Raw genomic sequence first — 14,865 nt, forward strand, 5'->3', positions numbered from 1 at the left:
TAATGAAGTCCAGGGGCCACGTGCCATGTTGCAGAGATTCAAAAGAAGTTAGCGTATGTTTCTGGAGATGGGGAGTGACTCAGTTTACCAATATTAAAAAAAAAAAAAAAAAAAAAGGTGAAATACACATCTGATTCACAGTAATACTCGTATCCCTAGGAATAGCTACTAATACGGCTAGAGTGGAGAACCTAGAAAATGAAGGTGCTTTGAAGATAGATTGGTAGAAATAAATTAAGGATCAGAAAAATTCTGCATCTTCACTAATATTTTTCTTCTGCTGACAACAGAGACCCCATGAGAAGTCTTTTATTTTCTCTTCCCGAAACAGAAGATTTGTGTCCTGCGATGCAGTTCCATGCAGGCTAGAACTACAAGAGCACTGCTGGAAAATTGCAGGAACAATGATTTATTCCTGGGCTGAGAGCTGAACAAGGGAAAACACATAAACACTGCACTATAGGCACAAAAGGTGATTATTTTTGCCACATGAAACTGCTTTAAAATTCATGGGGAAAAGTAATTTTTGATAGTATGGTGTAGGTGTTTTAGTCCTTATAAAAATAGCTATGGAAGGAATGTTTGTTTGTCAGAGACTGCTATCTTTGCTTTACCACTCAGGTATTTTTAATGACTTTTCTTGAATAAGACTGAGTGTAGTTATGTTTATTGATGGATGAATGTAGATGATTACAGCAGACTAAAATTGCAGAATCTTTACGATGGCAGAAACAAATCTGTGGCCTTACTGTTTTTTTTTTTTTCCTGAGCAAGTTTCTTGGGAGAAAAGATGTGATCATTCTATTTGACTGGATTTTTTTCTTTCTGGTTATATGTAAATATTTTGGTGGATAAATGATTTTCTGGGTGCTAGACTCTGAATCATACATGAAATTAGAGTGAAGTAGGAGTTTTGCTACTAAAATATATATAAAGTAATTGTCTGTTTCTTTGTCAATGTTTACAATTTATGTAATTCAGATTTAGTATGCTCTTCATGACCCCTAAGCAGAGTTGTTTTGCCAGATGTTTGTTTTTAATTCTCCATATTCCCCAAATTTCTGGTCCAATCTTCTGTAGATCAGGGTAAGGTATTACCAGCTAAAGATGAAAACAAAATCCCAGTTAAGGTCTCTTTTTATTCTTTCCTTAAAAATTATTTCCACAGTATCATTTCAAAACCAGAAGAAATCAGCTCAGATCCTGGAATGCAGTAACCGCCAAAAGCTTTTTCAGGCAGGAGAAGGAAGATGTTGAGAAAACCACGTGAGACCTCTTAGCCTTAGCACTGCCAGAGAAAAACTGTAAGGTTGAAAAATCACGAGATCGTCTTAAAGACTGTAACATTCGAGTGAAATTCTCAACTCCACCTTCTTTGGCTTCCAATTCCGTTTCTAGAGGATTTATTTGCTCTGTGTTTTCTATCTTTGAAAACACAAAGGCTAGCGAAGTCTTAGATGCCAACACTGAGATTTTTATGCAGTCTCCTGATTCCAGCAGCTAGAGCTCTAAGAAAAATCTTGCAAGTCTGTCAGCTGCTGTATAAGCAGAAAGCTTTATGTATTGTTCCTATAGATACACATTTGCTCTTATTTACCTCTCACACAGTGCTTATTCGCAGTTTTCAGGTGAATCATATAGCAGGCATATGGAAAAACATACACGTTTCCCAGACTTCCCTGCTTTTTGATAATCCCAGCGAAAATTGAAACAGCCACTTGTGCCAGATTTCAAAAGGCAAATTCATTTTCTAAAGCATTTGAGCTCTTAGCTCCCCATTGATCTTTGTGCAAGTTAGGAGCCAAGTGCATTTGCAAATGCCTACCTGCATCTTTACAGATTTAGGCTATTGCAAAACTGCATCAAAGGGACCTTCAGGCAAGGCTGCAGTTCTTTGGGATTGGAGAGAAACTACTGCGCTGGAAAGAAAAAAGGATAGGGAAATACTTTCTGTTGGATATTTTTTCATTATGTGTGATTAGAAGTACTGACAGTGTAATTTGTATAGGACTGTTCAAAACAGCGTGGTATTTATAGACTCGTTTGTTTTTATCGAGTTAGGCTATCGTATATTCATAGGGCAATGCTACCTATTCTTTGGGAGAACTGGTGTGCTATCTTGGTATACATACTCTTGCTTGATGCGTAAAACAAGATTTTAAGATGTTATGAAATATATATATGTTTTGTTTTACAAGCTCAAAAGCAGAACAAGAGTGATTTAAAGGAAAGCAACGTTTAAATATAGAAATCGATTTGATAAGGGGAGCCTTGGAAAATGTGAAGTTCTTTGTATTTCTCCAGCTCGTGATTCCAAAGCCCCCCAGCCTTTTGCTTATGCAAAACATCTGCCTTCAGCTGTTCCATTTTTCAGGAAAAATAGCTTGTAGGAGAGGCGCCAGTTGTCTTTTATGTTTCTATTACTTTAATTTTTACTGTTACCCATATGGCTTTTTTGGAAAATGGTCTTCCCCTTAATGTGTGATAGTCAGGGTCTCTGGCATCTAATCGTACACATTTCTGCAGTGCTACATTGCTTCTAGTAATTTGCTTTTTCATTGGGGAAAAAAAAAAGATCCATCTTTATCCATTCCTCTAGACCACACAAATGTAGAACACAAACAAATGAGGAAAAAAATGGAAAAGAATAACCCATCTCAGAAAAAAGTACCACCTAAACAAAATGAACGTACTTTTGCGGTCATTATTTAAACCAGCTGCTCCTGAAGGTTGTTACTGCTATCAGTGAATCTATTTCATGGATTGAAAGTAGCGTGGACTTCTGTGATGTTCTAGCTGAAAACGGCTTTTGCAAAAACCTCTCGTTCTTGCTGGCTTGGTTTTGAGCCAGCCACTGCTACCATCTGGAGACCTGAGACATGAGATGAAAATTAGCAACCTGCCTGGAAAACTTAGAGCGAAAGCCTTCCCCACGTCCAGCAGGCGCGCGGTCAGCACCCAGTCCCACACCAACTGAAGCCTGCGTGCTTACAACAGTTGGGATTTGCTCTGGGGGTCAAAGCCTCTTACCCGTGAGTTGGAGCCTACTCTTTTCCACAAAGAGCCTGAGGGAATTGTGCTAGGCCAGGGCACGGAACAGGTAAGGGCTGGGCACATCTCCTGTTAGAACTGCCGTGTCTTTGGGGTCCTTTGCCAAAGACCGTAAGACTGATTCAGAACGGATTGGTTTCAATTGAGTTTAATGTTTATTTCTTTTTCTGATATCATTTTCTCAGAAATGCAACTGTATCAGCGAACTGATTGACAAAACGACACGGGTAAAAATACTGTAGGTTAGATGAGCATGTAAGTGGTTGGTAAGGCATTAACAGTACTTTCAAGACAAAAGGAACTGTGTGTCTGTATGTATATGAAGCTGAATGTAAACCTGAGCGTTACCTCCTTCACAACACAGTTTTCTTACCTAAATACCCCATTTTTTTTTCCAGCTTTCCATGTTTTCTCAAATTAGCTTCATGAAATTTTGGGGAATGAAAGAGCACAATGATTGCAGAGCTATTCTGTGAGAAAATTCCCACAGTCTAGCTAGCCACATGAAAGAAAAAGCTCTGCTCGTTCTGTTATGAGCTCTTATGGTATAGACAATGAATCCAGCCCTCTCATGTTTTCAGACCTCTCCTCATTAATTGTCAGTGAGAAATTATGAAGGCTGCAGACAGATAATCTTACAATAGGTACCACAGAGCATTTTTCACCATGTGTTTTCAGTTCAGACTAAACCACTACTTCAGGTTCTGTGGCATAACAAATTGATGCAGGTTAGGTTGCTTTAAAAAAAAAAAATAAAATAAAATTTTCAGGGCTCAAGGCAGCTTGTGTTCATTCTTAGTCTGTTTTGTAAGTGATGGAAATTTGACAACTTCAGTTTATGAGCTAGAGAAAAATATGGGGTGCATTTTTTTACCTACTTGCTAGGGAAAATCCTGCAAGGTGCTGAGCTGTTCATACTAAATACCAGTTACTTTCATTGAATTAGGTGAGAGCTGAAGATGCTCAAAGAATTAGGTTCCTCTTCTGTCTCAGTGACTTCTTGTTGACGGGCTACCAGCCCTTATAAAGGCGGCTGGTTGTGTCCGTTTTTCGGCATGCACGCTGGCTGACAGTTTAATACTGCTAAAATGAAAAGCTAGTTAGTTTTCCCCCAAATCCCATGCAGCTCTTCCAAGTTTTTTCTCATGTGCATATGTCAGCACACTCACACTTGAACGCAGCACTCAGCAGTAATCAGAGATAACACACTGTACTGAAATTCTCTCTGCTTTATATCATTCAAATGTGAATAGGATAATTGGGAGCATACTTTATAGCTTAGTCAGACCCTCATAGAACAAATGCAGCCACTCTTTCTTTCTTTTTTTTTTTTAACTTCAGAACTGCCCACAGAAGTAAAGTTTTTTTTTCCTTTTTTTCTTGTGATGAGTATTTCTTGCTATTAATTAGGTTTTCTTCTGTGGGCATCTGAGCTAGCGGCTGAGGGCAATGCAGCAATGAGCTAGCATGAACAAATCAGCCTGACAGCAGCTTGGGTTTTTCACTCTGCCAAATGGAGCCATTGTTGAGAAAAGCGCTAAGAAAGACACCTAGATTTGTTGCCTATAGAAAGAGTGCTATTCTATTCTCTTTATTTATTTTTGTAATTGTAACAATACAACCAGAAATCATTTTGGATCCTGAGAGGCCATGCTAAATAAAAACTGCTGTTTGGCATTAGGGCAATTAGGGTACGGCATTGTGCATGATGACTTGCATATAATAGAGAAGAAAGCATTTGGTTTTTGTTAATTGGGTTACAAGGCAATAAAGCTTTGCCATTTATTAATTTGTTAGCTGGCAATGCGGTGGGAGCAAGCAGGCTGCTTTGACACGACCCGTGTGAGATGACGGTGTTCTCATGCGTGAGCAGTGTGTCAGAAACCCTGCAGGTCACTGTGCGCTGAATGATGGTGTTAACATAAACACAATGTAAATGGCAATCATTTTGTATTGAATCTATAGAATAAAGTGTCCTAAATGTATCTTGATACATTAATTTAAATCGACCTTTAAATAGGTAAACGATCCATAAGGAGCATGCTTGCATGGGTGATTCTTTCGTGATTTTCTACAGCGTTGTGCCTCTGTGGTCATCTTGCTCTACCGTGCTAAGAAGTCTGTGAGCATGAAATACAGAACAAATTTATCGATATTTTTATTTGCAAGAGTTCTTCTTGCATCTGATAACGAGGAATATTAGCATTGCATCTTGGTTTCTGCCCAAGCAGACTTGCGACTTTCTGTAATACTTCTCAGTGTCTGATCAGAAACAAACCTGCTAAAAATCAAGTGGTTAACTGAAGCCTTCTTAATCTTAATCTGATCTGACAGTCAATAAAAATGTGAGTAGACTTTATTAGTATAGCAGTAATAATTCTGCCATTAACAGGAAGAAACTTGTCTTGGATTTACAAGGCACTAACTCTTTTTCAAGCTTTTACTATTTCCATTCTGGGACTAGAGGAGCTCAGAGGTGTCTGATACTGGGTTATTTTTCTTCTTGTGTGTCTGAGTGTATTTGCTGGGCCAGAGTTTATGGGAGAGATAAAAGGTGGCAGAAATTTAGGAAAGCCTTTTTGTTTTAGGAATCCTTAAACCTGGACCAAAAGAATAAATGGAAAGAGGTGATTTAGCTACAGGACTTTGAAAGAAATTAATGGGAGAAACTTCTTTTTCAGTGTTGCTGAAAGATCTCAGCCTTCTCTCCCAGTCTGGCTGATACTCATATTTTGAGCCGTACTGTCATCAAGCGCACACAGCAGTGATATAGGGCAACTGGTATTGTTGCTGCCGTATCCCTAGCCTAGAGTTACAGCACTGTATTATTGTGAATTAGGGATATATTAAATATGCATTATTTATTAGATTAGAAGGTTCTGTAAGTGTGCATTAATCTGGCTGCTGTAAAAATGGCTTCAAAAGCCATTGAAGCGGCTGGGTAAAAGCCTTTTACCTAGCGGCTGAAGTTTTTTCTGTACCTATCCTGAGAATGTGCTGCATAGACACAGGTGGTGCAAATATCTTCGTAACACATTTTGTGTTGTCAGGGAGCAGTCAGACGATCGCTTTCTCTCCATCCACCCTGGGGCAGCATCTTCTCAACCTGTAAGACAATTCCGAGTAAACTGGCAAACGGGGGAGGTCACAGGAATAAATAGCAAGTACTGGGAGGGGAAAATCTTGGGGCAGACAAGGAGGACTTCATTGGTGGATTCATTAGGATCCTCTGAGATGTATGGGAAAGATATTTTGCCAGTGGGAAAACGTCTGCAGACCCATGACGTGCAAAGCTGGAGGAAACTAGGCGTCATTAGTTCTAGGGCAACTGATTGCTTTTTGGTTTTGTTTTTCAGTTTCATTTTGGAAATGTCAGTTCCTGCCAGGTGTAAGGAGCTTGCCTCTAGGGAACCTGGATGTCATCATCTCCTCTCTTCGCTGCTGCTCGCTGGGAGCCCTGTCTGTCCAACACTGAGGTGAAAGCAAAATGGGCAAGCACAGCACTGCCCAGCTTCATCTGAATGTGGCGTTCAGCTGAAGCACTGGTTCTTGTCTGCAAGTTTAAATCTGCAGGGACTCAGGCCTTTCCTTCTATTCGGAGTATTTTTAGGTGGTTATACAAATGTTGAGTAATCTTCACAATTTCACAGGCGGTGTCTGGGAATGTCGGATGGCCATCATGCCAGAATGAAAATTACTCAATAATTGAGAAATCACCCTTCATATTGGTTGATACGACTGTGGTTGGTCAGTGTTTCCTGAAGAATTCAGGGTTATATTTTTTCCCTTGCTCTCTTTTGAGGCTGAGGTGCAAGACGGAAGGTGACACAGTCGATACGCAAGTGGTGCCCAGCAGGAATGGCTTCCCACTGTCACTTGTGTGTTTTCTGCAAGCCGACCCCTAAATAACACGTCCACACAGTAGAAATTCAAACAAATGTTTTACCACCGCCCGTCACTGATACCAGTTTGCCAGAGCCAAGGGGTTTTGTCTGGAAAACTGACTTTCTGCCCACTGAAGCCAGGTGCTTCTCCTCTTACGAAGGTTGGTGGTTTAGAGGGGTAAGACAATGTGAGGAAAATAACTGCATGCAAGGGTTGTTCTCATCTCACTCTTGTCTTTAACTTCATTACATGGCTTCCTATAGCCACAGAAACCTTTTAAGGATGTTATCTCTTCTCTTCCCTGCTGCTCCAGTGTTCTCTCCATAAATCAAGATTTATTTTTTATTTTTTTTTAAAGACCAGCCTGCTTTATATACAAGAGACAAAGTGCTTGAGAAATGAATTTAATACGCAGCCCCCTAAAGGGCCCCAGTGGCAGCTTCTGGTGATGTGGGCCTGCCCGTGGCCTGGTGGCAGGGTCAGCAGCGCTGCCGCTGAGGTCCCCGAGTGCAGGCTCTTTATTCCCTTAATTCAGAATCAGCGGCAGAGGAGCGAGGGGGAGGAAGGCTCCTTTGAGGCTGGGGGGCTGTGCTTGGGACTATGAAAGAGGGCTTTTTCAGAGCTGCGGAAAAAAGCACACGGGATTTTTTATTTAAAAAAGAAATCTTAATTCCTTTTGAAATGTGAGAGTCATCCTGCATTTGAAGCTGCCTTCTAGTTTGTGCCACCGCAGTAATAACAGGCCAGGTTACCACAGGTGTGCCAGCACCGCGGATGTTCAGCTCACAGGGAGGTGTATGCCTACTGCAAGTCATTTTTACAGGAATTTGGGATGACCAGGTTACTCCAGGTAATTGCGGTAGAAATCCCAGCCCTGTAAGTGGTATGGTTATAACAGTGGATGCTATTTTTTCTGCTCATCCTTCTAGAAATGCCTTTGTAATCCTAATTTTGTAGGCCATTAGGGCAAAGGAAGATTACAACTGAAACTGTTTTACTGACTTCCCTCACCTCGGTTTTGCCCAGCCCTGACCTCTTCTGTTACGTGCCATGGAACATGCCGACCTGTAGCTGCCATCCTTACTTCCCTCGCTGGCCTTTCAGACGTGGGCTGTGACACTGGGGCTGAGCAACCCCACCTTACCCTGAAGCTGGATCCAGCATCAGAGCTGGCGCTGGGCTGCACGGCAGGTTGGACCCTCCGAAGGTCCCTGCCGGCATAAATTTGTCAGCGATTCCACCACGTCCCTTGTCACAGCACCAGAAAGCTTCCCCGGCACGAATTTGTTCACAGTTACACCTCACGTTGCAGAGGAGCAGGGAGAGCATCGATGCGCCTAAATCTGCCTCTGCCTGCCTATTTCGAGTTGTGCCGCACTGCGTGGACCCGGGCATTGCCCTTAGCTGCGACCACAGCTGTCGTTAGCATTTCCGGGGGCTTCCATCAACTGGTCACAGGTTGCAAGTCCGAGGTCCCCAAAACAGGCAGTACTGGCTGGGTGAGCATCTCTGGTAAATGCTGGTGACGGGCCTGCTGCCCGCTAGGAGCTGCGGGGCAGAAGAAAGGATGCGCTCCTGCTCCCCACTGAAGCGCTCCTTATCTTAATTGCAAAAATTGTAATTTTGCAACTGCTTCATTCATTCTTCTGCTTCCAGCTTCTGACAGAGCCCTTCTGGCTTTGCCACTGCACCTTCCCGGGACTCACGGGCAAACCCCGTGCCGCGAGAGGCCAGGCGTGCCCGCTCCACGGTCTGCAGGTAGCACGTCCGCACCGAGGGGCTGCGTGAGGGTGGCGGGGGGCGCCCTGGCCCTGTCTTTCCCTGCGGCGCCACGGGGAAAGCCCCCAAGCAGCCGGTGATGGGGCAGGGCTGCCGGAGCCCGGTCAGTCCCAGCTGCCCGAGGTGTGTCCCCACCGGGGTGCGTGTGGCTGCGGCCCGGGGGGTGACCTGGTCGCTGTCCCCGAGTGTGACCCGGTGGGTGACCCGGTCGGTGACCCAGAGCGCGACCCAATGTGTAGCGCTGTGGGTGACCTGGTGGGTGGCCCTCGGGGTGACCTGGTGGGTGACCCAGTGTGTGGCACCGTGGGTGACCCGGAGCGTGAGCTGGTGGGTGACTTGGTAGGTGGCCCCCTGGGTGACCCAGTGCGTGACCCAGAGATACCTGCTGGGTGGCCCTGTGGGTGACCCAGTGTGTGGCCACGGAGGTGACCTGGTGGTGGCCCAGCGCGTAGTGCTGTGGGTGACCTGGAGTGTGACCCCAGTGCGTGACCCCATGGGTGACCCGGTCGGTGACCCAGAGTGGGACCCAGCCTGTAGTGCCGTGGGCGACCCGGTGGGCGACCCTCTGCCTGACCCTCTGGCCGCCCCTGTGCGCGCCCCCACGCGAGCCCCGCAGCCCGGCCGCCCCTGGGGGAGCCCCGCGCCCCTCCCCGCGTCTCCCCTGGTCCCGGCGGGGCCGCCCCGGGCTCTCCCCCCGGTGCCGGCGTTTCGCTGCGGGCCAGCAGATGGCGGCGCCGCCCCGGCCGGGCGCTCAGCCCCGCTCCGGCTCCGGCTCCGACCCTCCCCAGCCCCCGCCCTCCGCGGCGGTGTCTCCCTCGCCGCCACCTCCCCGCCTGTCACTGCCACTCCGGAGAGCCACCATGGCGCACGGCGGGCCACGCGTGTCCCTCGCAGCCGCCGCCACCGCCGTGGCCTCCCGCCTGCCTCCTCCTCCGCTGCTGCTGCTGCTGCTGCTGCTGGGCTCCGCCGCCGCTCTGCGCTGCGCCGAGCCCTGCGCCCCCCCCGGTCCCGCGGCGCCCGGCCGGGGGGCGCGGAGCACGGCCGGGGGGCGGCGGAGCACGGCCGGGGAGGCGGCGGGGGGCGGCCGCGCCGGGAGAGCATCCCCCGCGGCTGGGGGCCGGGAGCGGGTGGCCCTGCTCAGCACCTCCTTCGTGCTCAAGGGGGACGCGGCTCACAACCAGGCGATGGTGCACTGGACGGGAGAGAACAGCAGCGTGAGTGCCGGGGGGGGGGAAGGCGAGAGGGAGCTGGGGAGGGGGGCTGTGTCCCGGCCGCCGGGGGTGTCAGCGCTCCGCCGGGCTCGTCTCGGCCCGTGCGCGGTGCCCGGTGCCCGGTGGGGTCCCCGCGGGCGAGCAGCGCCCCGACGGGCGGCGAGGTGCCGCTTCCCGAAAGTTTGGAAAGTTTGGAAAGCGGAGGGGCAGGGTGCTGCGGGGAGGAGGGTGGCTGACGGCGAGGAAGAGGAGGATGAGGAGGAGGAGGGCTCGCTCCCGGAGCGGCGAGGCGCGCACCCCCGGCTGAAGGAGAGGCGCTGCCCTCCGCGGGGAGGGGACCCCTGCAGGGATCTCCTTCTGCACGGTCCGCATGGTTAACTCGCGTCGACCCCTCGGCTCCTTCATCCCCTCGGGACGCCCACGGGATCCCGCCTGCCTCTCCCCGGGGGCTTCTCCCCCCTCAGCTCCCTCCTCCTCGCCCCCCCGGCACCCCCCGGTTGTGTCCCAGCCCCGGCGGTGCCAGAGACCCCGGCGCCCGGAGCGGGGCTCGCCCTGCAGCATCAGCGCTCCCAGCGTCCCGCGGCTCTTCACTTGGAGCGCTTCCAGCCCCGAAGTTTCGTGGCGAGCCCCGCTCCGCTTTTAGCCCGGTTTCGTTTTCCTCCAGCCCTCGCCTCTTCGTGTACCGACCCCGATGGCTGCGTATTTGCACGGGCGGTCTCGGGGCTTTGCTGCTTGTGGTTTCTCCCGCACGCAGACAGCATCTCGCACCCGTGCGCATCCTAGGCAGACGGTACCCGGCACCTTGCGCTGCCTGCGTAACTTCCCAGGCAGGGAAATGGTAGGAAGGCTCGAGATCAACTTTCTCCTAGAGGATTTTAGCGTTTCGGGAAAACCCTCGGGTGTTTTTACTGCAGTTCAGCTGAGCTCCTACCCTGCTTGAACTTTGTGAGTTTAGCATAAAGTTTACTTAAACTTGGCTCAGTCCAGAGCGCCGGTGTTGTGGTGCTCGCAAATATGCGAGCTGTCATCCTTCCCGTGGGGTGCAGGGTCCTGTTTTCCACCGGTTTGGTTAGGGATTCACCCGGGGTGCGTGGCGGCTGCGGCTCGGCGGGTGGGGACGCAGCGGTTCCCGGGAGCGCGCCGGCTGCTCTTGTGTTACCACGCATTTTCGTGTGCCGGAGGTGGAGGCAACATCACAAAGCTTGACGCTTTCAGAGGCGGTTTCTCATTTGCTGGGGAAGGAAGGGTAAGAGGATGGCCATTTTCTTTCCGCAGAACGCGTTGCAAATCAGCGGCATCAGCTGTTCTGACTCTGTCCTTCCTCCCCGGTAGGCTGCTGCCGTTCCTTGCTTGTGGACGGTGCTTGCAGGCTGCTAGGATTGCCTCCTTGAAGAATCCAGTGTTAAAAAGTTGGCAGAAGTTCACTTTTTGACATAAAAGGCAAGATACCGCTGTCATGCAAAGTGCTTGGCACTCTGAAATGGATATAGTAGAGCCTTGCTAATCCATGTTTATGGCTGGTGGTCTCTCCGCACCTTTCTGCAAAGATTTAATAACAGATGCTGCAGCGAAGGCTTGTGTTGCTAAAACGTTATGATTTTTTCACAGTATGCTACAGTTCACTTGCTAGCGTAGTACGCAGTAGTCTGTTCGAGAGCAAAGATAAATGGTAACTGTCAGAAGAAATGAAAGAAGTGTGGTCTTTGATGCAACTTCTTAGTTCTTTTTTGTTTGCTTGTTTGCTATCTACTAATTCAGCATTGCCGGGTGGCACTCTCATCCTGAATGCCTGCAGATATTCTCTACTGTATTTACACATTCAATAAGAAATGCTTTTGCAGAGTTACTTAAAGCAGTTACTGCTGCTTGCCATGCCTGCCGTCAGGTGATTACTGCCAAGCAAGACTGGGTTTGAAGGAGTGACCTGGGAATGAAAGGCTTTGCTGTCCTAGCCCAGGCAGAGCAGGCGGACTTTTTGCACTGGGTGTTTAAGGCTGACTGTCAGCAGTTCTTTTTGTGCCTCCTTTTCTTGTTAGCTTTGTTTTATTGCACATTTCCAGTAGAAGAGCTGATTTGAACAAAGGCTTCCTGAGAAAAATGACTTGTAAAAGAGATTTCTTTTTTCCTCCTTGGAAAGAGAGCGGAAGAAATGAATGAAGCCCAGTGGAAGCGGGATGGGCTTACGGGGTTTGGAGGGAATTCTGCTGCCTCTGTGTGTTTGAGATTAAAATGTTTGAAAATAAATACCCGATCCAAAACATATTTAAGGTAGTATTGAATGTTTGTTTGTTTGTTTCGCTTTGGGTCGGGTGTTTGGAGGTAGCAATGCCAACATCCAGCTCTTCTTGACCCTGGCACCTTATCCTGTAAGTCCAAAGCCTAGGAGAGCTTCCCTTGCTGCGGAGGCACAGGCTTGAAACGTGAAGTGCTGTTCTGTCCCAGGCGTGCTGCCGTCGATGGAAGGACCGTCGCTCATAACCGAGGGCTGGATCAGGCCCCGTGAACCTCATGAGGCACTAAGCAATCTTCAAGTGTCACCACAGACATTTGGCACCTCATTGGAGGTACTCAGCACTTTGTAAACCATTGAGCTAAACTAGTTCCCTTACCCTTTACAGCTGCGTGGCTGAAAATTTGACAGTGATGAGCTCCAGATGACCGTATATCCTTTTAAACACCTCACCTAGTGAAATAAATGAAGAAGAAATATGCAGTGGGATTATTCCTCTGAGCTCCGTGATGGGGAGACAAATAACCGTAAAAGCTGAGGGGGCAGCTGCTTCTCTGGGGGACGATCACCTGCACATATAGTTCATCGGGAGCACCTCAAGTGTGGATCTAGGGCAAATAAATAACTCTGAGGGGGGCAGAGGTTAGGCTGATGTGCACATGGAGCTTTAAAAATACGTATTTATGTCTTGTAAATCCTCCTGCGCCTCCATAACAGGAGCATGTGATTTTTGGTTGCATGCGATGCCTTGAAAGAAACGAGGGAGGCTGTAAATTAAATTGTTCCTCTCTCCTCCCCCTTCTTTTCTGTAGCGTAGAAGTCTGATGTCCTCTCATAATGCCGCTCGTTTTGTGAATTAGGGAAATTGCTGGGTTTGATAGCGCAGCAGAGTGTATGGTTGAACTGATGGCAAAGCGAGCTTGAATCACTGGGAAGATCGCGGTATGCTCCCTGCCTTTGTCACCAGAGAGCTGCGTGGGGAGCTATGCTAATTGCTTCCTGTTTTCTGTCCTCATTGCCTTTATTTTGTAGTCTGATAATAAATTATTTATAGATTCCATACACGGTAAGCCTCTCCCTGACCTTTCTTGACAGCGGGCTGCATAGTTAAAACTGCCGCTAGTGAAGCAAGCCTTGCAGACCCAGTCCTTTAACACCGAGGGTGTATCTGGTTGGTGAGTTCCTACAATTAGTGCTGCTGTTCTCTGTCCCCTTCGTCCACAGGAATCTGTTGTGCACTATTACTTTCAAACAAAGGTTCACGCAAGTGGAACTGATTTCCTTTCCAGTCTTCAATAATCATAAGCCGAAGGCATGGCAGGTGGGTGGTGCGGCACACACGGGCTCTGGTCAGGGCTTGTGACTGACATTTGTGTAACTGGTGAGTAACGGGGAGCTGTGCACGCTTACAGAGCAGCCTCTTACTGCGTTACGTTGAATATGTGCTCTCCTGGCTTTACTCAAAGTACGCTGCCCATTCCCATTTAGGGAAGACAGGCACTTGACAGATAAAACTTCTAGCATTTTCTTTAGGAGACCTTACTTACGGTCATCCCAGAAGCTTTTTTTGGTTTTGTGCTGGGTAAACAACTTTCTTTGCAAAACTGTATTTTTTGACCCCCCCCGGAGAATTCCCATTTCGCATCAATACCAGTTGATTTTTTTTTTTTTAATTAAAGCCAAAACAGAAATAGAGGAAGAATGAGACTCATATCCACAGTTGATTTTGGTTCCTAGGATGCTCTGCACGCTCTGTGCAGACTGCTAAAGTGTCGTGAACAGGACGTTGGCCAATTAGTTCTGAGGCTGCAGCTTCATGGTGCCAGTATTTCCTCGTTTTGTTTGCTGTCACAATATGAAGTCCCATGCAGGCACTTATTTGTCCAGGAAGTTGATGTCATGATCCCTCCTAAATGAGTAGCTCTTTGTTATGGGAAGTAAACATAAAAATACACACAATCTTGTCAAGACTCAATATTTAGCAGCACCTTACCAGAGGGGAAGGTTTATTGCACATCCACAGAAATTGCTACATGCAAACTTCAGCTGGTCCAGGCTTTTTTGTATTTGATGCCCAGACATCAAATGTTTCTTTAATTTAAAAAACATTATTCTTTGTAATACAGTTTCACTGTATATCATTTGTACTGTTCAGTGATCACTAAATGTATTCTTCTGGAAGATATTTTATTTAATTGGTTTTCTGTTTTGCTCAGTTTGCAATAAATTGTGCTGAGGGGATCTATAAAAACCATTGACTTCAATATTACCGTTGCGCTGTCTGTAACGGTAAATGTAATTACCTACCCAAACTGGGCAAAAGCCCATTTGTGGTGAGGTTTTGGTGCTGTTCCTCAAGAGTAGCGAGGCTACTTTTAAGGAACTAAAAGGAGCACGGGGTCAAAAATCCCGATGGCTCAGACCTTTGATAAATGGCAGATATATCGTCAACTAGAAGGCAGATTTTCCACAGGGAGGATTTTTTTTTTTTTTTAATTCCATGAGATGATAGCACGATAAAAAGAACAGGAACCAAACCCAGTAACCATATTTGAATGGAAGCGCAGAATCCCACACTGAAAGCAAACTGATTTAAAGCTGACTGAAGTAACTGAGGAGCTTAACATCATATATATATATTTTATCGTGATGTGATTTTTGTGGCTAGCTTCATTTATTTGTTTCTCTCAGCCTCCGTTTTCCCTCTCT

General features: G+C 47.3%; 1 protein-coding gene and 1 long non-coding RNA gene across 9 annotated transcripts in view; both read left to right on the top strand.

The window, feature by feature from the left end:
- Positions 1-202: 202 nt before the first annotated feature.
- LOC121070140 lies at positions 203-4,645 on the top strand. The gene is made up of 3 exons (XR_005819921.1): positions 203-472; positions 1,169-3,100; positions 3,237-4,645. It is a non-coding gene; the product is annotated as an uncharacterized LOC121070140 (long non-coding RNA).
- A 4,901-nt stretch (positions 4,646-9,546) lies between these two features.
- The window catches only part of SORCS2 (sortilin related VPS10 domain containing receptor 2), a 549,388-nt gene continuing 544,069 nt past the window's right edge, over positions 9,547-14,865 (top strand). For all 8 annotated transcript variants that reach the window (XM_040556897.1, XM_040556900.1, XM_040556902.1 and 5 more), the window contains exon 1: positions 9,547-9,929. In XM_040556897.1, the coding sequence (XP_040412831.1) occupies positions 9,576-9,929 (354 nt within the window). In that variant the 5' untranslated portion in view covers positions 9,547-9,575. The remainder of the gene's footprint in view (positions 9,930-14,865) is intronic.

This window comes from Cygnus olor, chromosome 4 (genome assembly GCF_009769625.2).
Source record: "Cygnus olor isolate bCygOlo1 chromosome 4, bCygOlo1.pri.v2, whole genome shotgun sequence".
NCBI lineage: Eukaryota > Metazoa > Chordata > Aves > Anseriformes > Anatidae > Cygnus > Cygnus olor.